The following is a 27,328-nucleotide window of genomic DNA, read 5'->3' as shown; positions in this document are numbered from 1 at the left end:
TATGCACCAGGTTACTTTTTTGCCCTTTCTTTGCATTATACTTGTTCAACGCGTGGCTTCAAGACATCTGAAAAAGGGCTGTGTTACACGCTCTGTTGCAGGCGTGCTCCACCTGGTATTATTCCTCTGCATTTAAGCAGAACTTGAGGTGTCCCTACCTCTCAATTGAAACATATTGCACAACTTCATCACTTACTGAAATGGAGGGAACTCATGATCTATCCATTTTTACTGCCAGGAGTGTTTATGGGTGTATCTGAAGAAACTGCAGAGATCGTGTTAAATCCTATTTCTGGGAAGCCAATCTGCTCCTTTTCTTGAGAAAAGGAGGACCCTCCTATTCTCCAATCCGAACCGTTCAACATTGATCAAACGGTTTTAATTTCTTTTTAACATGGCACAAATCTCAAAGCATAAATAAATCAGATGTAATTGAAGCCGTTTGATCGATTTTAAACAGTTCGGATTGGAGAATAAGAGAGTCCTCTTTTTCTCAAGAAAAGGAGCAGATTTCATTCCCTATTTCTGAATTTAATGGTAAAAGCTGATTTAATGGTTGCTTGAGGGGTGTTATGTTGGTCATCTCTTCATGAGCACGCACTGACCTTGGAAGATTTGGATCGTTCTTTGCAGATCTGACAGCCCAAATCAAGTCTAACCATTTAATGGGTCTTCTTCTCTTCTCTGGACGGTCCAAATTCTCAGAAGTCATCCAATGAATTCCGTACAATTGGAGAGGAATCAAAACTCGGATGTATTACCTGTTTTATCTCGACTTCACATCACTAGGATACCTTGTAGAATTGCATTACAACCGTTTGTTACGAATTACAGTACCGTGAAGTCCGGATCCTTCAACTCACCATTACATGATTTTTGTAAAAAAATTATTTCGTTTAATGCAATTGTTGGATTGGTAACCGAATCGACTTTAAAAAAAAATTATTACGTGGAAGATACAGACTCGTTTATCCCCTCTATTAATAATTATCTTTTAATTTCGAGAGAGTACTTTATCTACTACTTATTCTTTCTTCTTTTCTTTTCTTTTTTTTCATTTTTGTTTTTGTTTTTGTAAAAGAGCTTTATTCGGAGGTTCTTCGGAGGTTCTTACATTGGTTATTGTCCACTGAACGAAGAGGTGAATGGTGACCTACCTACGGGTCTTGTAAGAAACCAAAAAACAAAAAAAAACAAAAAAAAAAACAGAAGAGGTGAATGGGATGAGATGACGCACCACTCTCTCTTAAGACGTAACTATTGTACCTGGCTCTCTATAGTCACATCACGTTTGTAGCACTAGTACACAACATGGAACTTGTCAATACCACAAAGTACCTGACACCTAATAATGTACACATTAGGAGATTTTTTATTTATAGAAGACATTATAAAATAATAGAGAAAAAAAAACGTATTTTTAATTTTTGATGCATACATGCATCGGAGAAATTTTTTCCAAGCTTCTAAATAGCGTTTATAGCGGTGTAGCGGAGAGACAAAAAAAAAGCTTTAGCGAATAGCGGAGCTATAGCGAAAGCTATTATAAATAACTTGACACTATTGGTTTGCTACCTTTTGCTATACTATCCGAATATGGGTAGTAGTTGGTTTCATATGTGATTCGTTCTGAATAAATAACTAATTCGAGCACACTAAATTTAACTATTGAAGTGAACATTTTGAATGACCATTTTTCAAAATTCATCACAATATACCATAAATAAGGAATACAAATACAATGTACTAGGTGGGGTTGTGTTTAGTGCTATATGATCAATTTAAACTCACTCGGAAGCAATTGGAGATGTGCATGAATCTACCTTCATAATTCATCAAGACTGATGTTTTAAGTCCTATAAAATGTACATGCAATCCCTAAATTATAATTATCTCCTTGTTTGTGTGCGCATTACTTCATTTCCATGGTAAATGTTGATAAATATTTTATCATTTTCCTAGTATAGAAAAATAATAATTTGCTCTAACATTGTCTTCAATTTTACAGTCCATAATATTCATGTAATTGAAAAAAACTTACAATATTTATTAGCTTGACTCTCTCAACACAACTGTGTTGTCGATATGTTCGGCACTAAATTTTCTGAAGAGGATATGCATAGAGAGACCAACGAGTTAAAAGTCTGTCTTGAGTTTAGTTTAAAAATAAAGACTACCAGAAGAAGGAGACTGAGGGTTTAAATAGATAAACCCTAAAAAAGTGGAGATGTGCAGCTTAAGAGAAATGGATTTCTTAGGAGCTGGAAATAAAATACGGCTCCAAAGTTCGGACCGGATATTTTTTCTGCTCCAAACTAGTTCATTTTTAGTAACTTTGTGGTGCTGTGACAACCGAAAAAAAAAAAATTGGATCGGTAAAACTTTTTTCAGTCCAAAGTTTGGATCTGAAAATTCCTCTGATCCACTTATGGATCCACAATTCAAGGTGCTCTATCTCTTTCCCTCTATTATTTTATAATATTCTCTATAAATAAAAGGTTCTCCACACATAACTATTCCTTAATCTGACACGAAGAAAAACAAATCCAATAAAATAACAAAAGAAGAAGAGCTGGCTATGGCGATATACATATTACAAAACAATATGTGTACTTATGGACTCATATATCCGTTTTTTAAATATAAACAGTTAATTTGAACCGCTCAACATAATACGCATATGAAAATGTACTTGTAAACCAAATATTATATACTTTTAAAATTTTTTTTTTTACTATTTTCTAGATATGTTGAAAATAACCTGATCTGAAAATTATGAATGTATTAATTTTCTACCTATAAAAAAATAGTAAAAAGTTCTAAAAATTGTAAACTTTGGTCTTCATACACCTTTTCATATGATGGTCATATTTAATAGTTCAAATTAATTATTTAAACTTTGAAAATAAACATATAAATTCATAACACGAGCTGATCCGTAATATGTATATCACCCTAACTCAGAAAAGAATGCAATGTCTTTACTTAGCGCTAGACCGTTTCGCACAAAAACTAATAAGAAAGGCCAGGCCTTGTACCGGTGAAATGAATCCTCTCCACAATTTTTATTCTATTGCTTTTTTTTTTTTTTGTAAAGCATTTTTTTATAGTCGTACCAGTTTGAAACTGCAACAAGCGCCAGTACCTGTACAGACTTAGGCCGATTGTTGATGCAATCCTTGAAAAATCCATTGTCAATGGAAGTACTGAAAAATTGAGTACAAGTTTATCCAGCTCAGCAATTGTGGTCCAGATCATCTCATTAATGGCACGAATCGGTATGCTGATACACTGTATTCCATTTGTGCGTATAAAGCCAACCGAGGCTGTATTGATGGTAACATTACACTGAGTTTGTTTATCAGGTACAGAATACTTATACAGGGTATATTTCTTCAAAAAAATAAAAAATTTGCTTGTACAAAATATTCTCTCAAAGCTTGATCCTCTGCGACATGCATGTACAACTATGTTGTATAGCGAGTCATGTCAGTGTATCATTTACATTGAATCTGGCCATACCCACTTGTCAGACACTCAATACTACAGAGGTATTATTCCGTGGAGTAATTGGATATAGGCCGTTCTTTTAACTTTGCACGAATCTCAAAGCACAAATAATACTACCCCTGCGCTATCCCCGAATAGACACCTTTTTAGTTAATATAGGCCGTAAAGTAGTGGGTCACTGCAGGGTTTCAAATAGGTTATACATGCAACAATTTGATTCAGTTTAAGATTTGTTCGCCACCTGAAAGCTAGAATTCATGTATAAAACTAATTCTAAGATTTATATAGAATTTACCACTAGATGCGCAGTGGATATCTCTGTCGACTCGTAGAAGCAGTTAGCATCTTCTCTTTTTCGTTTCTGTATCAGATATACGCACCAACAACGGCAAATGTGTCTCCACCAGTATCCACACGAACATATTTGAAAACAATCGTCAATCGAAATGCTAGTACTGAACTGACAGCCCCTTCTATTTCTCTTTCTTTCTCTCTCATAATTTTTGAATAGATACAAATTATGATTAAAAAAGAGCAAAAAAAAATGAACTGCTGATGTATATTTATAAACAACATACGCTAGTTCGTTTGAGCCTTTTCATTTGCACTATTTGGTTTGAGCCTCTTCAAAAATTCTTATCCAGATACATTGAACCATATCAGATCATATTCAGGGCAGAGATTAGATTTCGGGTTTATAGCCCAGTAAAAATTGATCCATATTTACTTCAATAAATTAAATATTAATTTAAATTCAAAATATTCTACTGTATTAGCACATTTCTAACAACCCCATTCATACGGTACTACAGAGGATAGTTGTTCCATTAAATAGGGGTGGTTAATTAGTTCTTTCATACCTTATAGCTACCGAACCAAAGTATGAGTGCTCTAATCCGTATTATATACGGGGAATAAATTGATCTGAACTTTTCCACTTGTAACCTTGCAATTTTTATGCATGTTTGCTGTTGATTTTGAATTTTTGATATATATCGATGTTATTTACACTTTAGATGTTCGACCAAGACTTAGAAGATCCTTAATTCCTTATACAGATATTTGAAAAATTAAAACTATTGAAGTACTTTGAATACGTTCAAATCTTACAATCAGTCACCGTCACAGGTTTACAAATTGTAAACTGTGACTTATTAGGGAATCACTGACGATGGTTGTGCTGGCTGGGACCACAAGGGTTTGGCTTCTCTGTCATGTGGAGCCCACAGTATCTCCCTGTGATTTTTTGTGTAGGCTAAATTAATATTGGTCTGATTTGGATTTTGAACTGAGCTGAGCCTAGAAAGCAAATTAATTACTGATTTATTGTGTGGCCAAAGTCTCCAACTGCCTCGTCCTTCCCTTGGCAGAGTTCACATGTATCTTACGTGCATGGGAAAAATGCAATTATTTCAAAGGTGAAATTAATGTAGAGGGAGAGATCTTCATAGATTTATTTAATTTATGTGTGTAACGATGAAATGTTCTTTATCTCTCTTATCAATAGAAAATCAGCATTTGCAGAGAAACGCAATTAATATCTTCCAGTACATCTCACCAAAAATATCCCTTTTACATGCTGCACAGGGCCATTCAAACTCCAGAATTAAATGTATTAATAATAACGAAACAGTTGCAACCAGGAGATTTAATCTCGAAGATAAATTATGTAGGAAGCGATTGCACTAGAGTTATTCAAATATTCCTCCTAGAAATGAAATTTCTGAGGACTGTTAAAGAAATAAGAAATGGTGAAATATAAACAAATTGTACACTATACAGAGAGGTACACAACTTGAGAAAATGTGAAATATTGTATATATTTAATAAAAGAAAAGATGCCACGTTTCAAGCTTTCTTGGGAAGCCTGCAGTAATTATAAATATATGTCTATACATTAGAAGTTGGCTAATATCAAAACGTTTGTTCCGAAACCGTGGAACGAATGTTTTAGTTTTTACATTTTCAAAGTTCAAACAGTTGATCCAAACTATTTAATATTAAATCTATATTAAAATGTGCTTGGAGACCAAATTTTACATTTTTTTTGAATTTTTTTACTATTTATTAAGTTAGTTTTAAAATCGTTGTTTTCAATGATGCAGAAATTTTCCACTCTTTATTAAAATCAGCGATTTTAAAACTGACTTAATAAGTAGTAAAAAAAGTTAAAATTTTTATAAAATTTAGTCTCCAAGTACATTTTAATATAGATATCACATCTAACGGTTTGGATCGACCAGTTAAACTTTAAAAATTAAAAAACCAATTAGTTGCACTACAGTTCTGAAACAAATGTTTTGAACTTCTTATAGTAGCCAACCTCCTATATATTATTGAGGTTTAGTTTCTAATTTAACATAAAGTTGGCAAGGTTACAAAGGTATATATTCTCATTTTAATACTAAAAAGAAGCCTAATTAACATCTCTATAGCTAAAAATTATAAATAGCAGTTCGCAATCTGTTAATTGCAAGGAGTCCTAGAAAGAACTATATTCAAAGTTACGTACGGCTAGGGCTGCAAACGAATTCAACCAAATCAAACAAATCAAACTTATTTCAGTTTGAGTTTGAGTTTGAATAAGATTCGAATCGAACTGGTTTAATTTGTTTCAGAATAATCTTAAATCCAACAAATTAATTATGATTTTTATTTAATCGAATTGAAGTCAATCGAATTACGAACTACGGATTTTTTTGATAGACACCGATAGTTTATGTATTGGTTTTCTTCACGCGGTTTCCTTTTATCTTTTACCTTTTACGAATTCACACTGATGAATTATGGGCCAGTCCAAAATTCTCTTACCTTTTACGTTGCTGGATTTATTAAAACCACAGCATGGATCTAGTCAAATGGAACTTATTTTCATTGTTAATATATTATGCTGCTGAAGTATTTTCCTATTATAAGTTACCATTATATATATTAACAATTTTGAGATCTGATATAAGTTTGGTTCCTGCATTATTAAGATTGATGGTTGAAGCCATTAAATGCATTATTTGAGATTCAAATCTAAATAGTTCACGAACCAATTTCGAATGAACTATATCCAGTTTGAGTTTGAGTTTGAATAAGATTTGAACCGAACTCGTTTGATTTGTTTGAGAACGAACTAATTTTGAATCGAATTAATTACAAACTTTTTCTGAATCCAAGTCAAATCGAATCACGAACTACGAACTTTTTGTGTAGCCCTATTTACGGCTAAAACATGTTCGAGAGAGAGAGAGAGAGTAGAACTAGTGTTCCTAAGTAAATCAAGTCTCTTTTTGAATTTAACTCTAAAATCTATCAGATTGGTTTCAAATGATGAATCGAAACCGTTGAAATCCTTCTATCTTACAAGTGATGCGCCTATATGTGAAAATTTTAAAATTTTAAATTAATTTTGTATATATTCAAGTGGTCAAAAGAAGTAAAAAATTTGAGTGCATTGACCAATTGACTTTATGCTAAATTAATTCGAAACTTTAAAATTTTAACATGTAGACACATCGCTCATAAGGTAGAAGGATTTTAACGGTTTCAATTCATTGTTTGAAGCTAAATTTTTTCAATAGATTTTAGAATTAAGTTCACAAATAGGCTTGATGAACTTAGAAACACCCTAGTCCTATTCAAAAACACACACACATATAGACACACACTACACAATAATTAATTATTAATTAAACTAGTATCGTATCCATGCGTTGTAACGAAAATATATTTTAAGAGAACAAAAAAAAAATCTCATACTAAATAATATTTTTTTTTGTTATAAGGATTATTCCCCTCTTCCTGAGAATTATATGTACTTGTGTATTTAAATAGAGAATAAAATTATATTTATTTAAATACAATTATTAAATGATAAATAACATTTTTATATGATATAAAAAAGTAAAAAGATATGAAAGGAGCATTTTATAAACTATCCAAATTCAAACAAAATAATATCTCTCAAATTTTCTTTGACAAAATGTATTTGTGGGGCTCATCTATGTAACATACTCTCATTCTTTGAACAAATAATTAAGACAAAACTAAAATAACATGTAATAGTATACATAGGTATAATTTCTGGAGCGACATCTAGTCCCTAAGAAAAAAAGGAAAAAAGTTTGTTAGTCGTCCTTTGTTTTTCCTAAACCCTCAAATAACTCTGCTTCTTAGTTTTTTCTCCACAAAATAGTAATAAATGTGTAGATTGGGCAATTTTACAAGTATTGGGATTTGGGAATGAAAGCATATATGCTTATCTTAGCATATTTTTTTTATTATATGCTTATATTAACAAATTTTTAGGATACGCTGGGTATTTTATATGCTTTTCTTAAAATATTTTTTAGGATACGGTATTTTGTTTTGGAGATGAGATACGTCTTTATCCTAAGTAATTTCAAAATAATGTATATCTCCATTTCATTATTAAACACGTTGGGTGTCCGATCCGCCAGCGGCTACGATTGAAAGATGAAACTTCGGATTTAATCTCAGCCCTCTAATTATATAATTTGTCTTATTTTGATTAAATGCATTTGTTTTATGTATATAAGTCTAAATTTAGTTAAAAACATACTCACTACATGTGCTGCCACACGATATGTTACATTTAAAATTGAATAGATTCTGAAATTTAGCGATATATTTATCTGTTTTCTTATTTCTTTATTTCCATATTTCTCTTCTTCAATTAAGTAGACTCCACCTTCTATTTTTTTATTTCTTTGTTTCCTTACTTATTCTTCGTTTCTATACGGATCACAATGGAAAGCAATATTTTTTTATTTCCTTATTTCTCTTTCTTTGTTTTTATACATATTGTTGTGGGAAATTTAAAATATATTTTCAATATATAATATATCAATGTGTGTGTGTGTGTATATATTCTAAATTGGAAACAAAGAAGAAGAAGAATATAAATTGGACATGTGTGTATAGATATATTTTTCTTATAATATGTATATGTGTCACGTGTGTGTATTTATATTTTTTGATATCATATTATATGTCGATATTGAATTGTTGTACCTAGAGGTGCTACTTTTACCCGATTACCCGAATCCAATCTGGAACTGAATCGGATCCGACCCAGAACCGACCCGGTTCCGATTAATTTGGATAGGGTATGGTTTAAAAAAATATAACCGGTTAAATTATGGGTATGGTTACAAAATTAATAATTTAATATCCGACCCGGATCCGAATCGGAACCGATACTATAATGGGTAGGATATGGGTTTCATTTAATTATCTGACCCATAACCGAACCCGAACCGATACCCGTATAAATACCCAATAAAACATATATTAATTTTTGCAGAAACTGTGGTGAGCCCAATACTTTTTTGAATGTGAGAAAATAAAATGCAGTCACATATTCGCTATGTTTATACACATAGATGGATACCAAATTTATTCCTTCCATAACAGCTGCATTAATTTTTTAAATAATATTTATTACTATGAATACATCCTTCAATATTTGCCTTGATATCCTCTGCATAATAATGAAAATTTATTGTTCTCATTGATATGTCCTTTCTAAAAATTATTAGTATTTCATTCATAGATTTTTTGAATCATAGAAAAGAAAATCATCATTTCTAATATTTTATTTTTAAAAAATTATATCTCTTCTTCAATATTTTTATTTTCAAAAGTTATTTTCTCTCCATTCTCCTGGTTTTTTTGTGAAATATACCCGCTTCGGATCTGGAACCACCCCGTATCCGAACCGGACCCGATAATCTACAAACAAGTTATGGATATCTATCTACCCGGAATCGAAAGACTGGATCCGAAATATCTACGAGTAGATAGGTATCTGGATCCGAACCCGACCTGAATTGAAACAAATAAGTGTATGGATCAAAATTCGGACTCGAACACTTTTAGGGTACGGATCCAAATATAATAGTATCTGGACCCAACCCGACCCGATAGCACCTCTAGTTGTACGATACTTGATATTAGATTCGAATCAAGCTATTATTTGATATCATTGATACTTAAAAATAAAGAATTATCACATCATCAAATTATTATTAGAGATAACGATTCAAGTTAATTAAAAATACAGAATCATATAAATTCTCTACTAACATGTCTCTTAATTTTTGGATAATTATTATTTTCATTGATATATATTTTTTTAATTTTTTTTCTTATAATATATCCTCATTGCAACGCATGGGCACGATAATAGTAATTAATGATTGATTCTTCCTTATCTATTCCGAGTTGTATTGTTTAAGAAGGCCAATTGTGTATATTTAGTTAATTTTAATAATAATTGGGTAATAATCTACTGTTGCTTGTGAATTCTTTCTAATTATAGTGCAAATTATGATTACTTAATTTCTTTACCTTGCTTGTTTTAACATATTTATCTTGGCTAATATAAAAAAAGTTTGTTACTAGTCCATAGAACAAACGCTTTTTTTTTTTACATTTTCAAAGTCCAAATAGTCTATCCAACCCGTTCAACATTCAATCTATGGACTACTAAAATCACTTTTTTCAATGATCACTTTTTACTATTTATTAAACTAGTTTTAAAGTCACTTTTTTTAATGATCCAGAAAATTTTCACTATTTGTTAAAATCAACGATTTTAAAACTGACTTAATAAATAATAAAAAATTCAAAAAATATAAAATTTGGTATCCAAACATATTTTAATATAGAGATCACATCTAACGGTTTGGATTGATCGTTTAAACTTTGAAAATTGGAAAACTAATTGGTTGCACCACGACTCCGGGACAAATATTTTGATATTAGCCAACCTCCCTCTCTCTATACATATACATATACATATACATATACGTATACGTATCCTACATAGTAATTAATTATTTAAATATATGATTTTAATGGAAAGGGTTCAAAATTCTATATTTATGTACCTCCGTTATCTCTTCATATTTAAAATTAATCACTTCAAATTTTAAACTCAAATTAATATTCAAATAAAACTATTAGATATGGGTATGTATATCATATTCTCCATATACATGTCAACGATTGCGATATTTTAACTTTGTTTTTATTGATATAAAAAACTTGCTGAAATAGTCTGATGTGATAATTTCTGAATATTAAGTTTTTAATTTATTGTAAATATAAAATATAATTGAAAAGTAATATTTATTTTATGTGCATGTAGGGAAAATAATTTTATTTTTATTTTGGCATATGAGTTTTAGAACTTTTGTTATTAGAAAACTAAATTGTAAAGGTACACTCTAAATATCTTGACTTTATACTAAATAAGTTCAAAATTTTTAAAATTTTACATCTATACGTATCACTCGTGAAGTATATTGGTTTGAACAGTTTGACTTTGTTGTTTGAAGTTTGATAGATTTTGGAGTTATACTCACTAAGTCTTTTGATAAGCATAACACACACTAGCTTTACTCTACAAACTAAATATAAGATAAGTATTTAACATGTCTCAATCACTGTTGTAAATAACGGTATGCGGCTGTCGGACAGACATGGTATCGTTAAGTAATTAATCAGAAATAATCGAGAATAATAGACCGATTAGTCAAAAAAATTCATAACAATTTGATCACTGCCAACGACTAATCGGCCTAAATAGACATTTTTTACAACACTGGTCTCAATTACAAAGACGAGTCATACAAATGCAAGAGAGATATATACAACTGTACAAATTAAATTAGGATCATATATAGTTTAAAATTTAATTAATATTAATTTAATTTTTGGAGTGGAATAAACCAAGTTCAAATTACTTGAAGGAGGGGCATGCATGATTTCAGATTTTTTTTTTTGTCAAAAAACATGTAAACAACGTAATCAATTAATTTAACACAGCGGATAATTAAACTACTAAAACAGAGATGAATCCGTATTGTTTTCATTAACTCAAAATTTGAATTAATGTAGAATGAATCTGGACCGTCCGATATGTATTGGCACAAATATTAAAATGGCCCGTATATTCTATCTCAGACTGAATTGGTCCGGATTCTAATCGGACACGGCTGTGATACATTAACTCAAATTCTGAGTTAATGTAGAGGATACGTATTCGAGATGAGATAGCGGGATAATAACTTTAACGGTCATATATACATTTCTCAATGTTCTTCAATCACACTGAGTTTATTGTTTAAAGAACTACAACAAAACTGTAATTATGTAATAGCAGACTATTTAAAATTATTATCCAGAGTGAATACTTTTCCCATGTAAATATACATACCTCAAAAAATTTCAAAGAAAAAAAAAAAGAATGCTACAAACTAAAAATCGCCTCAATGCATAGATTCCAACTATCAATAATGTCCGCACTCTCTGGCATTAAATGTAGAACAGATACAAATGATAGGTTTCTGATTCTCTCTTTTGGGTTTTACTTCGTTTTCTCGTACTATCTCATTTCCCGGGCACTGGGACTGAGGCCCATCTCCGGCATTAGTTGGAATGAAACCTTTCAGTTGAAGAATGTGCCAAAAAAATGGGGTAGTATAATCTGAATTTGGATCTCTCAAAGTACTTCAAAGTTTGAGTTTGGATTCAGACTGTCCGATCAAAATCTGCACAAATTAATATTAAATGAGTCCCATGAATTCTATCTCGGACTGTCCGGTCCAGTATAAGCTTGTTAAATTGACTCAGTCACTCGGTAGTCGGTACATACTCTTTTAATTTGAATGGACATCACATTGCGTATATTTATTATGACAGAATATTGTACTCTGAACCCTAACTATACATTTAGATTCAACTATTTAATAGTCAAAGGAGCATATGCTAGAGTAGACATAATTGTGAACGGTCAAATAGCCATTTTTTTTTATGAAAAGGACCACATATGTTACAATCAATAAAAGTTTATTCAGTGGTATGGTCTCTGTTAGTCATTGAAGAGTTGCAGGGAGAACTGATAGCCCCCTGCTTCCAAATCAGAAGCTCTCCGGTTAAGCAATTTGGAACATTGATCAAAATCAGACGGTCTAGACATAACTGGAAAGATTGAGCCGTGTTTATGCAGTTGGAGAGGATCCAAACAGAACAAATCCCTCGAACAACAGCCCAAATGGTTGGTGCCCAACCCAAACGCATACCAAATACAGCCCTACAATTGCTACAAAACATTATTATGTTTGAATGTGTCACGAATAGAGGCTGTTCTAGAATAACAGTTATTCAAAATAACAATGTGCATCAAAATAATATTTTTGCTATTCAAAATAGTTAGAATAGCTACTATTCTTTATTCCTTGTAAATGTTGGAATAACTACTATCCAAAAATATGTAGACGGGTGTGTTTGGATGCCAAGGAATAGCATGGTTAGTTGGGTTAGCGACTATTCCTAGCATGCTATTCTCACTATTTCACGTTTGGGTGAAAAAAACATTATTCTCAACACAAGGAATAGCTCGATTAGCGGCTATTCCGAATTTGGGGTTAGCATGTTATTCTCACTAACCTCACTCTCAATCCAAACGTACCTGAGAGAGAGAAAAATGATTCTTTCTCGAATTTTTGTTAATACACTCTCGAAATGACAAAATTGACACTACTTTATGTTATCTCTACGTTATGACAATTCATTGAAGACCTTGCCTATATTTTCTCTTAATTAACACTATTATTTATCGGTTACAACTATTCACTATTCCAAATATACAATCCAAATAACATTTTTACTAATCCAAATAACATCATTTTCACACTAATATAAAAATAACTATTTTTTCTCTATTATTTTTACTATTCTCAAATTTCGCTATTCTAACTATTTTAGCTTTCATCCAAATATATCCTAGATACATTGCTACAATGGAGTTAGTTGCTTTAAGGGGTTCAATCATGTTACATTGTTACTGGTGGAGTAACCTTGCAACTTCCCTAAATACATGCAAAAACATTGAGCTATTAATTGTCCACAAATCAATGATTCTCCAAGAAAAGAAATCGATTTAATGACCAAATAAGAAAAAAGGAGGGGTGAAAAAGGAGGAAATGTAATATCAGTTCTGCTCTGTTTCCATCACATCTCTATCAAACAAAACAAAACAGGTCTCTGCTGCAAGAACATGGGACTGGTGCCTTGCCTTGGCAGCAAACACTTGCTAGAATAAATCTTCTTCTTTTGCATAAAAAAAAAAAAAAAAATCTTCTCTTTGTCTCCATGGGGTGCAACAATCTCTGTTCCGGGTCGAAGCGCTTTTGTTTCTTTTTGGAAGCTGTGTAATTTAGATACTTCATTTATTTGTGCAATATTTGAAGCGAACTATATCCAATTAATAATTTAATAGTCAGAATGAAATTTATTGACTGGTGGACGCATTGATTTTATTGTCTTTTGTCTTAATTAATATTTAGTACTGTAGAACCCTTTCCAAAATTATGACATGTACAACATGTTCAATAAGTAATTAAATCTTCTGTTGACTTGAGAACCCATAGTCCCATAACTTTATTCTCTTGATTATCCATGTAAAACAATTCTGATAATAAAAAACTATGCATTTAGAAAATAAATTTGAAAATAAAATCGATAGACTGGGCTTCAAAATCAACTCAGTATTGATCATCAATAAATTGTTATACATAAAACAAAGGAATAAATTAGGAAATATTTATGTCTAATATTAATAGAATGAGTTTATTACTAATGAAATATAGGTTTCAGTTCATCCTGACAAACATAATTGAAGAACTTTCTTTTCTTCATTTTTTGCTGTTGACCAATGACCAAATCAGATTGTGAATGATTCGAAGCACGAAGAGCAAGACAATAACGCCACAAAGAATTTTGTCTCATTACCCCACATCGAACTGAGCCCACATGCACGGTTGTTTGTTTCAATACAACCAGTCATGAAGGCCTTGTAAACCAGCACCAGGCGCTGTGAGGGGGGCAGACACAAAGATGGAAACTTTTCGTAGCAAACGCAATAATTGCTTGGAGACCCTTATCATTTCTATATCCTTTTAATCTTTGCTCCAGCCTCCAGGCCTCTCTGGTATCAACAGTCCCATCAACTTTTGTTTGAACCGGATAGCTCATGGTAAGACAAAATTCTTTATTAAAGAAAAAAGGTAGCTAGCATTGCTTACAAATCATTTTAGTCTAGATATTTTTTTTTGTCCTTACAAGTATTATCCTAATCTGATTATCTGTCTTTTTATTTTCTATTTTTTTAATAACAAACTTTTTAAATTTTTTATATGTCATAATAAAACTGTCCTGATTTGTATTACTTTCTTTACACAGATAATTTTTTTTTTCAATTACAATTTTATATGAATTAATAAGATGAAAAATTAACATCCATAATTTATCAAATCAGTGTATTTTTACAAACTCTTCATGTACTATATAATCAATATAAATCGAAATGTCATAATTTTTTACGTAGACATAAAAAAAAATATATAACATATCTAATAGTTTTATTTTGACATTTAAGTTTTTAATTTGAAATTATTGTAGTTTTAAAAATGAAGGTATTTGAACCCTTCTTATTATCTATTGTCTAATAATATATTGCTGAAATTTTTATATACCATTTTCAAATATTAAATTTTCTGAGTTACTAGCACTTTGAAAAAAAAAAAATCCAATGTCACTAGAACCGTGGGAATTGTTTGTGCAACCTTAGGAGTAGTGGCACGTAGACAATGTCTACACACCCCTTTTTGGTGCACAAACTTTGTCTGCGTGCCTCTGATAGGTTGAAAATAAAATTAAAAGAAATGAAATATTGTTACTCAATTTTAAAATATTGATTATTGTCAATTTAAATATCATTAAATTGGTCGTTTCAGAAACTTTAACTAAAATTTTAAGAATAACTATGTACTTGTGCACTAAAACTTGGTTGTCCTGAGATAAATCGAGGGATCAATTGTATTGTAGATTTTTTCACGAGTTTTTCGAAAAGTAGTCATTCGATTTGGCTTTACTATCAAAAGTTACATTCATTATAATTTTGAAAAATATTTTGATGTATTATTATAAAAAACATTAATTAATGATACGTAAGCTAATATTTTATATATACTGGATAATCTCGGTAGTGTCGCATCGATGTATTATTGCAAAAACATGAATGACGTGACAATGCTTTGTACATTGTTTTGAAAAAAAGAAAAATACTCACTTGAAACATGTACATACAATGTTTGTATTTCAATTAGAGGTGGGATGCAGACAATTAATATATGCGCATAAGAAAAAGGGTGGATAAAATAGTATCAGCGTGCCGCCTCTAGTGGTGCACAGACAATGCCTACGTTTCTAGTAATATTGATTTTTTTTCAAAGTGCTAGTAACTTTGAAATTTTAGTATTTTAAAATAGATAGATAGTCACTTTTATCATCGCGAATACTCTCCTATTCTTGTTGACGCCATTTTGGTCTGTAAATGTCATATGATATACCTAAATAGTTAATACACTACATTTTACAATTTTTAAAAGCCAGTAAACCACTACAAAATTTGGCGTAACTATTTTATATTTCGAAATTTTGTAGACCTCCTGATTGATGCAAGTGTCTTCTTGTTGATTTCATTATTATTTGAAGTTTACAATACTTATGTAGGTTATGAAATTTTAGAGCACAGTTTTTACAACTTACAAGACATTGTCACACAAACTGATAAAACCAAGACATCTTCAAAGTTCCCTTTTGAATGTACGTAATATTTTTGTACGTTACAATGCTAATATAAATCAATGTAACAGTAATGTTTGTACCAACACATTCAAAATTTTATGCTTTCGGTGTTTTGAAGCTAGCAGATTTCGTATGCAAAAATTCGTTGGTTGATCACATTACTAAGAAACATTGCTTTTTTATCAAATTAAATAAAAATGGAATACTGTAAAGTTGCTTTAGACTAGTGTTATGTTTCTTCGTTAAGACATGATGCTTAAGATTTCATGAAAGTAATGAGCTCTGAGGCTAAACAATGCACATCTCAAGTAGCCTTTTTTTCAGTTTAAAAAAAGAGAACACTGACAACAGTACCATGCATTTCGTCAGCTCTTAAATGAATCACGACAATTTTGCATAACTGCCCTTCCATAAGCGAACAAATTAGCCCTCGTTAATAACATGAAATTGCATTCAAACCATCCAAGACCTTTTGCATTGTTTAGACAAGTTTTGCTCGCCTAAATTTCGCTTGACTGTCTGCAATTCTGCATTTATTTACCAATGGCGTCAGCAATTTTGTCAATATTTCTTTTTGTAAAAAAATGTTATTAGAGGCAGAATTTTTTTAATAAACCTTATAAAAACATATTTCTTTTAAAGGTCGGTTCCGATTATCAACTGACAATTTCATTAAACAAATAAAAATATAAAATTACGAGAGTTCGATCGAGTGTTCACATAATAAAATTTGGCAACTATGCAACTAAATTCTTACTTCGAGTTAGGTTTCCCCATAATTTTATTGAAAAACCCTGTAGAATTATAATATTGCGGGTACACGTTCCTTCGTATTTTATATTTTTTTTTTCCCTTGGTACAATTCATATATCTTTTTTTCATATAATTTGGTTAGTTCACATATATATTTTGCTTGTACAAGTGAATAGTCTGAACAGATATGTACAGAATGCTTTAAATGCGAAAAGGAGCGTCTATACTTTTTGACTAAAGTACCTACACAGTATTTTTATCTGTCATTATCTAGGAGGCAAAACCTAATGACCATTATATTATAAATAATCGCAATTGTTGGCTGTTGCATATAAAATATGTTGATTTGGATATTAATAAGCATTGAACTACGTAATTTTCTCTAATTAGATCTTTGAACAAGTTTGTAAGAACTATATAAGTATATATGCAAGCAAAAACTGGTCATAGATTGTATATCACCACAAATGATAAAACTGCTAATATAGGTAGTGTTTTACCAGAATAGGATTAGCATATATAAAAAAGTAGCACATCATAGCTTTCATGAAAAATTAAAAGATGAAAACATATATTGAGGGCATATATAGTAAACTTTATCACATATATAGAGTAACATAACTAGTTGAAGTTTTTTTTTTTTTTTTTAAAGGCCCATTTCATAATATCAGATTCCAATTCAAACCTAACTGCACTATACGACCAGAACAAATCAGGAGGAAAAAAAAAGAAAAAAAAGAAAAAAAAGGAAAGATGGGAAAGCTACCAAGTTTTCCATGCACAATATATAAAGAAAAAAAAATTAAAACAAAAAAGAAGAAGAGCAATTAAGCCTAGCTGCCTAATTTCAGTTGATAATCTTCATATATCTTTAGATTGATCTTGACTAGAAGTTAGAATCGCATTTGTCATATCCCTTACCTCTCTAACCTGCAAAGTGCAAACCTTGTAAATTAATAAATTATTAGCATAAACAAACTATTTCCTCAAAATTTTAAGCATATTTGTTATTCAATAAATGATTAATGAATTCCCTAGTAATAAATATCACGTACATATCAGAGGTCCTTATCGAACATATTCAAATGAGAATATTCTACAAGGTTGAAGACCGATCGAACAGATTCATATTGCTATAGTGAAGCAATATAAAGTCATCGATTTATATGTTCACCACTTTTACACGAAATGTGAATGATAAGGATACAAAATCTAGCAACTCATTTGTGGAATAAAAACAGACATATTATCAAAAGAGCTACTAAGTCATATTTGCACAAAATTCTCAAGTATTTATAATCCAATCATTTCCAACCCAAAATGAAATAATTGGATAGTAAATATATAGTCTAGAAGCATTTTTTTGTTGTTCTCTCCCTTCAAGGGGCATTGTGACTATAAGAAATGAAGCATTACAATTTGAAACATTCCTGCTTCAAATAATTGCTAAACACCTTTGCTCGTCTCAAAATGATGCCTTCGTATTAGAACTAGTGGATAGTTAAATCAATTATGGCAAAACCAATAACATAGCCTTTTATTTGTAGATGAATGTATAGGTAGGTAGCAAGTGAAAGGACCAACCTCTAAGAGAAATTAAGAAGAGAGACACAGCAAGCAAACACTATTACTCGAGCTGGAGTTGCGGGGGTGGCTGCTGTTGCTCCTCGTCGGGGCTGATCTTCTTAGCCAGGCTATGCTTATTGTTATGCATCCACACCTTGAGCACGCGCCGTTTCACACCTATCTCTTGGCAGAACTGTTGCACGACCCCGTCTTCAAGGCGTTGGAGCCGCCAACCCACTTTCTCAGCGAAATTCAGCATCTTGTCCTTCTGCTCTGACGTGAATTTTGTTCGGAAACGTTTCTTGCCACTGCTATGCACCGACCCCATCCCTGACATAGGCATGGGGCCATTGTGGTGGCCCATTGCTGGATTGGAGCCCATCATACCAGGGGTCCCACCCATTCCTTCCATTTCGTCTGATTCTGATGTCTGCATGGCACTCAGTGGCATCACCTGCAAACAATGTAGTTTATATATCTTATTTTTTTGTGAAAGAGAAGGATGTTGTTTAAATATAATCTGTGTGGTGTGGTACTCATTATTAACGGTGTGTGTTATATTATATGGACATTTTTTTTGCTATTTTGTTTTCATATTTTGATGGCTGAAGCATTTTGGTCAGTAAGATTTTTAGGTCTTACAAATGAACAAGTAGTTGTGTTGCATAATAAATTACCTCAAGACTCTCTAATATAATCTTACATCATTTAATCATAATTATAGAGCTAAAGACATGTTTTGCATACTTTAATCGGCTTAACCTTCTTTGAATAATGAAATGAACCATCTTTTGCCATGCCCCGGTGAAAGATGAACTGGTCCAAAAGCATTTCAAAGTGAGTTTGTAATTCCCTTTTCTCTAAGACATATTATTTGTGTCATGCATCAACCAGCAGAATTATATTAAGATTTTTGATCCGGTAAAATACACGAGAAAAGCTTTTGACATACCATCTGGTGATGCGGGTGGTGCGTCAGAGCCGGCAATGCTGGCCTAACTGAAATGCTACTTCTACCGGCAGGGCTATAGATATATGGGGGGCCCTTACAGTGGCACGATGCATAAGGATCCCCTTCAACTTCCTTCCTGTGGAAGTTCCTGTGGCATCCGCATGCCGAACACTTCAACGCCTCAATTGTACCATCGGGACCACTCGGCATGAACTCGCCACACCCATCAGTTGCATTTCCTCCAATAGAGGCTGCATGGTTCTTCAGGCATTCTTTGTACTTCACTGTGACGGTGTTCTTCTTGGGGATGGATAGCGGTGTGGCTGCCGGCATGGCGTCTCTTCTCGGGCTGTGGTGATCTTCTGTGGCCAGGTTAGCAGGGCCATTGTTGTTGGCGTTGGCAGGGGTAGGGGTGATGTTGTTGTTGTTCGATGTAGTGTGGTGGAGTAAGGAGTGGCCATGTGTGTGGCTAGTATGTGCAGAGGGAATGTATGTGGTGGTCATTGGGATTGGTATCTCGCCTTGGTGGCCTGAAAGATCCATCTTTGTTCTTTCTCTCTCTTCTCCTTTTGAATTATCTCTGTAATATATTGTTGGCTTAGTGAGCTGCAGTGGTCTGAGGTCAAGAGAGGAGAAATAATCAAGAACACAGAATTGCTGAAACAAAATAATGAAAGAGAAACGGGGAGATTGATCGTAATAAATGTGAGATGGTGTATTTGTTCTTTTTTGGGGGCGAGGCACTTTCTTGGGACTATAAACACAATTATTAGGGGTCTGTTAAAATATACTACTTTATTAGAGGTAAAAGGACAAATGGAAGCCCTGATTTTCAGAGAAAACCTTATCAAGAAGAAAATACACGGCCTTTTTCGTTGGAACGAGAGAGAGAGAGATAAGTTCCTAAAGCATATATTGTGCAACTCAAAATTGATTTAGAAAACAAAGAAATGAAAGAACAAACACCATATGTGTTCTTCTTTTGTTTTGAGAAGGAGAAAACAGAAGCGAATATGGACGGTTAATTTGAAGAGAGAGATGGGGAATCGAAGGTAAATTTAACTCACATGGCCACTTTGTCTGCTAAAGCACTCGGTAGCTAACCCCATCATGCATTCCATTAGAGAGAGAGAGAGAGAAGCACTAAGGGAGAGGTTTGAACAGTGAGAAGGAAGCACAAAAGCTTGAAGGAAATAGAAAGAGAGAAAAAAGTTAAAGGCTTTTTTACTGGGCAAAGAGTACTCTTGAGAGAAAGAAAGAGAGCGCGGGGGGTTTAGTACAAGTGTTGTAGGAAAAAGAAGAAAACAACAACAAAGAAAAGAGAGGGGGGAGAGAGAGAACAACATAAAATAAAATAAATAAAAAAATGAAATGTCCGGATAGTTTGCTTTGCTTGCACTATCAGGAATCAAGCCAAGCTTACGCCATACGGCCATAGATGTAAGATGTGAGGGGGAGAGAGAGAGAGAGAGAGAGCACAGTGGAAGTGTCAGAAACGAAGACGTACGCACAGGGACAGGGTAGAAGGAAAAGCGAAGTGGCCCGACAGAATTTTAAAAATTAAATTGGTTGAAAAGATTTAAGTACCTAAGTGCCCCTCTAAAATAACGAAATAGACAGGACTTCTTAAGTTTATTTTTATTTGTTCCCTTTCTGAGGAGAGAGGACTATTGTATTTCCTGGTTGACCAACATATTTCAAAATAATGAAAGCCAAAATATCTCAACCAAAAAAAATGGCCTAGAAATTGTTTGGAGCTGAGCTGAGCTGGCATGGCACACATAATATGCTCCCCCCCAACAGGATTTGCTACTTTGTTGTTTTGAATATACCCTGGCGGTTGATCCTCCAAAACTTACAATTAAGTAATAACTAACGCAATAGACTTGCTCGAAAAATAACCAAATTTCCTGCAAAAAAATTTAATTGGAATGTTAATAGTCTCAATCTGAAGGTGTGAGGTATTTTGAAGAAAAAAAAAACTTAGCTTCTAAATAGGGTTTGGGTATCAAATTGTTACTGTGGTTTTTTCTTACAAGTGAAGTTTAAATTTTAATTGTTGTACATTATTTTGAATTCTCTCCATTTTACATTTGCTTCTATCACAAATTACAAAGCTAAAATACTAGACTTCTTCATGTTTAGACAATTAATTTCTCTATTGATCGCATGGGGTCCCAAGATCATTTAGTAAGCCGAAATGAATAAATTCAATCAAAGTACAAGACCATTTTATAAACAAAAGTATCTCTTTTGTTTTTCAAGAAGCTGTTGATTATAAATAAGAAAAAAAAAATCAAATAGTGAGGGTATGTTACTTTGGAATGTAGAATTAGGTTGGTGCTATGAATTCATATTTCTGGAATGTAGAATTAGGTTGGTGCTATGAATTCATATCTCTGTTTTTTTTTTAAGTTCAAATAGTCAATTTGAAATGTTCAACATAATCTTTGTATGAAAAATATATTGAAGATCAAATTTTATATTTTTATCAATATGTAGATAATCACCTGATAAAAATATTTTGAACCATAACAAAGTAGTGATTTTTCTACCAATTTTAAAAAATACTCTAAATATCATGCTAATTTGTATCCAATTTTCTATCTATACATCACTATCTATGTTACCCTGACACTCCTAGAAACTCATCGTACCGGTGTCCGACATGTATCTGACACCGACACGCCTCTGACACGGCCACGATACGTATCAGACATGCCAGCTGGCGCGTGGCCTTACGTGGCGTATCCTTAGTCCTTTGATACGGTCTCCGACATGCTCTGACTCGTCTGGATACGGCCTGGACACTGCCCTGCCCCGTCTGGATACGCCATAAATACTACACAGTTCGTCGCATGGTCCATCGCTACCCCTGTGCACCGCGCCTGCAGTGGACCGCCCGCTAGTTGCTGCTCCCCGTGCACCCAACATGCTGTAAACCGCGCCAAAATGTTTATTTCATCGCTAGGATTCGAACCCAGATTTTAGCTGACAGCACCAAAAGACTTGACCACTGCATTACTTCACATTTGGTGATATAATCTAGTAGCGTTTCTATTTAATGTATATCAAGAACTTTTGATATTTAATTTATATAATACAAGTATTATTAAACTAATAATATAATATAATATGCGTGTCGTATCCTTAATTTTTGAGAATTGCCGTATCGCCGTACCCGTGTCGTATCCGACACGATACCTGTACCCGTGTCGTATCCGACACGATACCTGTACCCGTGTCGTATCCGACACGATACCCGTATCCATGCAACATAGATCACTATATAAACTAAACTTTGAACTTAAAATTTTGCATGTATATGCATCACTCATGAAGTATATGAATTTCAACGGTTTGAATTCAACATTTGACATCGATCCGATATACTTTTGAAGTTGTGCTCACTAAACTCTCTTGATGAGCACATCACACCCTAGCTTTACTCTTATATTTTTGTCAACTTTTCAGATACCATTTGGAATTAATAAAGTTTACCACTTTCCCACGTGGTATATGCTGATGTTCCTGTTATCACCATTAACGAACAGCGCATTTCAAGTTTTGGGGGAAAAAAAGTTGGCACTTTTCAACTTAGGACGGGGTAGTGGTGAGAGTCAAAGAAGTAATTATGAGTATTATAAATATGATACTTTTAGCACATATTTAATTATTTATATACACTCCTAGCATATGTCTAGAATTATAACCGTAAAATTTCCACGGCACAGAGGTTTTTTTTTTTTTTTTTTAAGGAAATTCAGGTAGTAACTACCACATATCATAAGAGTTATTTTCGACAATAAATATATTACGTACAATCGTTAATTTCTAGGTTTAAATATGTAATACAAATTATTTTCACCTATATAAAATAAACTGACCAAAAATTTTTTTTAATAAAAAAGACAACATTAGTAATTCCCTAAGCTATAAATTTTAATCATGGGATATTTTTGAAGACAAGATATATTCAAAACTTAAGATACATAGTTGGATATCTTTTTGTGTAATGAAAATTAAATTGCAAGGTATTTTAATTTGTTACCTAACGTTTTAGCAAATTAGCTTAATTACGAAAGAAAACAGGGTTAACCCTTAAGCTTAAGCTCTCGGGATATTCTAAATTAGGATAGGCACCTAGTTGAATAGTTGATACACGTGTGTTATTTTTCGAACTTACAAAAAATGAAGATGAAATCCACTATAAAATTAGGAAATGCTACGTGTCTGCGAACTTTAAATAAGTATCCGCTGTGCCCGGAGGAAGGTTAGCTTATTTTAGGTTTTTAATATGGATGATGATATTAACACAATTAATTTTTATCAAGGTTTTAAATAGCGATTATTGTAGCAATGTTTGAAAAAACTATAACGTAATTATTGTGCAATTGTAGCTATGTAGAACACTGATAAAAAAAAAGACTGATAGAATTATAAGGTCCGAAATAATAATATCATAATCATAGCTAGTGATTTAGAACTCTGATTTTTATATTAACACAATAATTTCAAACATTTTACTTATATAGACAAATTTATCCTTACTTAACTTCTCTCCATATGTCATATCTGTTTAGAATACACTTTCTTTATATTAATGATTAATGATTATTTATTTCATTTTCATTACTAAAACATCTAGTGAAATCTTTAAGAACTTACTAGGATATTTCATTTTTTTTTCAAATTTGAAAAGTATAATTAGCTAGAGGAAAGAACATAAATTATGATTTTATTCTTACTATGTTATTAAAACATATACAAATTCAAAATAAAAACTCTTGAACAATAAACTGCAATAAAAATATAAGATTTGTCCAGCATAATACTTATATGCTTTTATTGTTTTTTTTTTCAAATGATGTTATATATTTTGAATTTGTATATGCTCTAGTAACATAGTAAGAATAAATTATTTATGTTAAATTTGTTAACAAAATGATAATATTATAAACTTAATACCAACTATATATATCCAAACAACAAAGGATCCTAATAAATATTTATAAAATTTAAAATCATTGATGTACAACTAGAGATGCATGGGTTCATTTTCCTTTTTTTTTTTTCAAATTAAATAAAGATCTAATAACGAACAATATATATATATATATAGTAACTAATTATAAAGAATAATGTATATAGTAACTAACAAAATGGTCCTTAAACATAAAATTGCATTACTTCCGGAGAAAAAAAAATAGCAGTTGAAAAAACTGTGTACAGAGAATAAAACTGTCCATAAAAAAAATTTGAAGTTGTTGTGTTAAAATAAAAAATTATTGCGCTAATATCAGCACCCTTCTTGTACCGTATTTATTTTTTTGTAAGTATATATTTTTGGAAGACCAAAAAAAAAAAAAAACATTTTTTTTTTCCTTTGTATAAAGAAATTCCTCGTCCTTTTCAAGGTTGAATTCTTTAATGAACATTTTCTTTCTTGATGCTATAAGATATATTCTTGTATAATCCGACGAAAGAGGTAGTATCTTGTAAAGAAAGCACCAACAAGATAACAAACAATTTCTATTAATTAACTTACTAAAAGAACTGAACTAATTGCTCAAGCAACTTTTACATACCTGTCCAATCTATGAGATCTTACTTTACAAAACATTATTTTTTATTACATAAGCCCGATTGTGAAGCGATCATAGGAAAAAAAAAGGAGAGAGATTATATTGATACAAGTCTAGTGTGTTTTTTAACTAGTGGAGTAACAGTGATTTAAGTGTTTGAATATGCTTTAAATATAACAAATGGAAGCTCATTAAGATATTTTTGAGGTGAAGTTAAAGCCGATATTACTTAACTTTTAAATAAAACTTTTAGTCTTTTTATTTAACACTAATTCAATTACTTACTTCGGTACTACCAAATTACACTGCTTTAAAATAATTTTGTGTAATATTTGAGGCAAAATCTCATTAAGCATTCTACAATTTGTTAATAAAAGAAAAGATAAGATAAGCATGTCAAGAGTTCACAACATAATCTGGTATGGAATTTTGTGAGGCTTTTATATTCAATTTGGTAAAAAAAAAAATTCAACCAAGATAATTTAAAATTGGATCTTTCTAATAAAAAAACACATCAAACCTTATTCAACATAGTTGATTTTCTATGGCTTTAAAATAATTTAAAATAGCCAGAAGCATATGCATGTCTTGATCAATTACTAAATAAAATTGGACCCAATTGACTAAAACTACATGAGGTAGTAGTGAAGTCCAAGTGTTACTCAACTTTAAGTTAAATTCCATTTGGGTCAAAACTTCAAATCCATCTTATTCCTTAAAGAAATTAAAGTCCTTGAAATTATTGCAAAGGTCTTAATCTCTTTGCTGCGATGAATAAAGTGTAGCCTATGCAAAGTGCTTAGGGAATTACCTTTTAAGGTGCAATGCAATATACTCTTTTAGTCTTTTAGCTTTTCTACATCCGAATTGTCTCCTGGATCATTAGAATGTTCGCTCTCAATTTGAACTTAGAATATATATCTTATAGTAAGAAAATAAAAATTGGGTTACAATTTTGCCTAGGCTCCGTTTAGTACCATCATATTTTTTTTTATTTTTTTGAAATAGAGTGAAAAACATTGTAAATATGATTGTCCCTCTATTTAAAAAAAATATGGTGTAAGGTAGCAAATTTGGTAGGAAGGAGACAATTATTTAGAGAAGGAATAATAAAAAAACAGAGAAATATATATAGCATTTTTTAATAGAAGATGAAATTATTTTTATTTTTTACAAAAAAGGTCATCCAATATTAAGAATACATATTGTATCTTTTAGTTTTTTTTTATACATCCACCATATTAAAGTTTATTAATTGATGGTTGATTTTTTTTTTTAGGTAATATATTTCCAAAATAAATGGAAAGCACCAAACACCCCCTTAAAAATATTGATATATATACATTTGTCGATTAATATTTTTACTGAAGACTTTCCTAACGACATATAAATGTGCTTTAGAAAAACCTCCAACTGTCTAATAGTTGAAACAAATGGAAATTTTGATGTGCTCCCTTGTAGACTTTTGTATTTAAACTTTTATATATTATTTTTTAGATTATTTAATTGGCAGTTGCAATGCATCTACAACATAGAAAATTACACATATCGTCTCCGAGAGTAGCACTAAATTGTAGTTTTGGCCAACTGTGCTATCTTGGTCCTTATGAATTGGTACCAAATTTGATCATTTTGCTAAATTAGTTATAGTAGCAGTTGAAAAATTCAAGTTATTATGCAATCAACAAAACCAATTAAGTTAATAACGTGGACACTGAAGTTAATGAGAATCCTTTTAAATGATGTGCTGTTGCGCATGCGTGGCACAATTATATACATATATATATTCCAAAGTATAGTTTGAATATATACATTCATATAGTAAATGAACACAACTCTAAACACCTGTTTCTAAAACTTCAAGTACATGTGGTTAGCTAGCTACTTAACACATCGGAAAACATGTATTCAGTTTACAAACATTATTTTAAAAATATAGATGCAGTTACTATGTAGAAAAATAGAAAGGATAAATAAAATTTCACAATTAAATGCCAACAATATCTGACCGAGGCGCTTCCATAAAAGTAACATGACAGTCTACAGATGTGTGCAATATATGAAACCATCATCCACACATCAAATCAATGGTGTATATTATGAATCTATATCGCCTCAGGTACCTAAAGGTACAATTAGGAACGAATGGTTTGGATTTAATCTAAGTCGGGTTAAAAGAAATTTGGTGTCTATTGTAAATATAAGGAGTTTGTTATGAGATTCGTGTATATTGTAATCTGATGCCGGAGATACAGATTCGTAGATTATTATATCATCATCAATGCCATTAAATTCT

At 31.7% G+C, this 27,328-nt stretch overlaps 1 protein-coding gene across 6 annotated transcripts; it reads right to left on the bottom strand.

Moving 5' to 3' along the window:
* Window positions 1-17,503: 17,503 nt before the first annotated feature.
* LOC144551736 (zinc-finger homeodomain protein 2-like) lies at window positions 17,504-20,951 on the bottom strand. 6 transcript variants are annotated; one of them, XM_078299847.1, is made up of 5 exons: window positions 20,515-20,752; window positions 19,448-20,063; window positions 19,243-19,311; window positions 18,510-18,949; window positions 17,504-17,859 (listed from the first exon to the last, which is right to left on the bottom strand). In XM_078299847.1, the coding sequence occupies exons 2-4, from the start codon at window positions 19,988-19,990 to the stop codon at window positions 18,557-18,559; spliced, it is 1,005 nt and encodes a 334-aa protein (XP_078155973.1). In that variant the 5' UTR covers window positions 19,991-20,063; window positions 20,515-20,752; the 3' UTR covers window positions 17,504-17,859; window positions 18,510-18,556. The 6 variants fall into 6 exon arrangements, with proteins under 6 accessions (XP_078155973.1, XP_078155957.1, XP_078155964.1 ...); XM_078299831.1 differs by having other exon boundaries at window positions 17,504-17,874; window positions 18,514-18,949; window positions 20,515-20,751; XM_078299838.1 differs by having other exon boundaries at window positions 18,514-18,949; window positions 19,448-20,027; window positions 20,515-20,751.
* Window positions 20,952-27,328: the final 6,377 nt, after the last annotated feature.

This window comes from Carex rostrata, chromosome 1 (assembly GCF_964058835.1).
Source record: "Carex rostrata chromosome 1, lpCarRost1.2, whole genome shotgun sequence".
Lineage (NCBI taxonomy): Eukaryota > Viridiplantae > Streptophyta > Magnoliopsida > Poales > Cyperaceae > Carex > Carex rostrata.
The sequence above is the reverse complement of the archived record's forward strand: the minus strand, read 5'-3'. Positions and strand labels throughout refer to the sequence as shown.

Excerpts from the sequence above, each read along its gene's own strand:
- LOC144551736 (XM_078299847.1), bottom strand. The coding sequence starts at position 19,990 with ATGGATCTTTCAGGCCACCAAGGCGAGATACCAATCCCAATGACCACC. Across the intron at positions 19,312-19,447 it reads ACCACCCGCATCACCAGATG|TTCATCTTTCACCGGGGCAT; the intron begins GTATGTCAAAAG and ends CTTTTGGACCAG. Across the intron at positions 18,950-19,242 it reads AGAAGGTTAAGCCGATTAAA|GTGATGCCACTGAGTGCCAT; the intron begins GTATGCAAAACA and ends CATTGTTTGCAG.